The following is a 666-nucleotide window of genomic DNA, read 5'->3' as shown; positions in this document are numbered from 1 at the left end:
TCAGAGGCTCCACAGGTGTTAGAAGACAGGTGTGCATGAGTGTGGTGTGGGGGGGCAGAGAGACAGATGCAGTAACGTCAGTTACTTACTTGGAAGTGATTTTCTTTGTTTGACTGCCCAGAATCTCCTTTATTACAGGACATCTATCAACAAGAAAGAGAGGAAAGACCTAACCATGAATAAAAGCCAAAAGCATCCAGAAGCTTCAACAGCAAACCTGAGCATGCCCCCCCCACGCCCTGTCAGGACAGTACCAGTTCCAGCTCTCGGAGGTGGGTGGCTGCATGTCTGCACTGCTGAGAAACGGCGCCTCCTTCCACGCCGGAGTGTGTTTGATCATTAACCGCCGGCGCTCGGCCTAACTCTGCATTCTTTAATCACATTAGTGTTTGATTAGACCTGGAGAATTCCTCCTGAGGGGCGGCTGTGTCGCCACGGAGATGGCCCGGTTACCACGGTGAAGGACTCACTCAGACAGCCGCTGCAGTAAAGGTTGTTTGCACAGCCATTAGAAGCTAACCCCCCCCCCCAAAAGCCTGAGGCAGGTCTCATCTGTCCGTGCGCACCTGAACAATAATCGGTTTACAGCTGCTTATTGTGGCTCACATCAGTGCTCTGAATGCGTGATGCTGACGAGCTGCAGGATTTGCTCCTGGTAGTAAAACT

The 666-nt window shown here is 51.8% G+C and overlaps 1 protein-coding gene across 2 annotated transcripts in view; it reads right to left on the bottom strand.

Moving 5' to 3' along the window:
* chka (choline kinase alpha) overlaps positions 1–666 on the bottom strand; it is a 27,156-nt gene that overhangs the window by 23,781 nt on the left and 2,709 nt on the right. The window contains exon 3 of one of the 2 annotated variants that reach the window (XM_024258829.2): positions 90–143. The exons of the other annotated variant lie outside the window; for it this stretch is intronic. Coding sequence (XP_024114597.1) covers positions 90–143 — 54 coding nt within the window. The remainder of the gene's footprint in view (positions 1–89; positions 144–666) is intronic. 2 annotated transcript variants of the gene reach the window in all.

Source organism: Oryzias melastigma, linkage group LG6 (assembly GCF_002922805.2).
Source record: "Oryzias melastigma strain HK-1 linkage group LG6, ASM292280v2, whole genome shotgun sequence".
Classification (NCBI taxonomy): Eukaryota; Metazoa; Chordata; class Actinopteri; order Beloniformes; family Adrianichthyidae; genus Oryzias; species Oryzias melastigma.
Note: the sequence above shows the minus strand (reverse complement) of the source record. Positions and strands in the feature narration are given on the sequence as shown.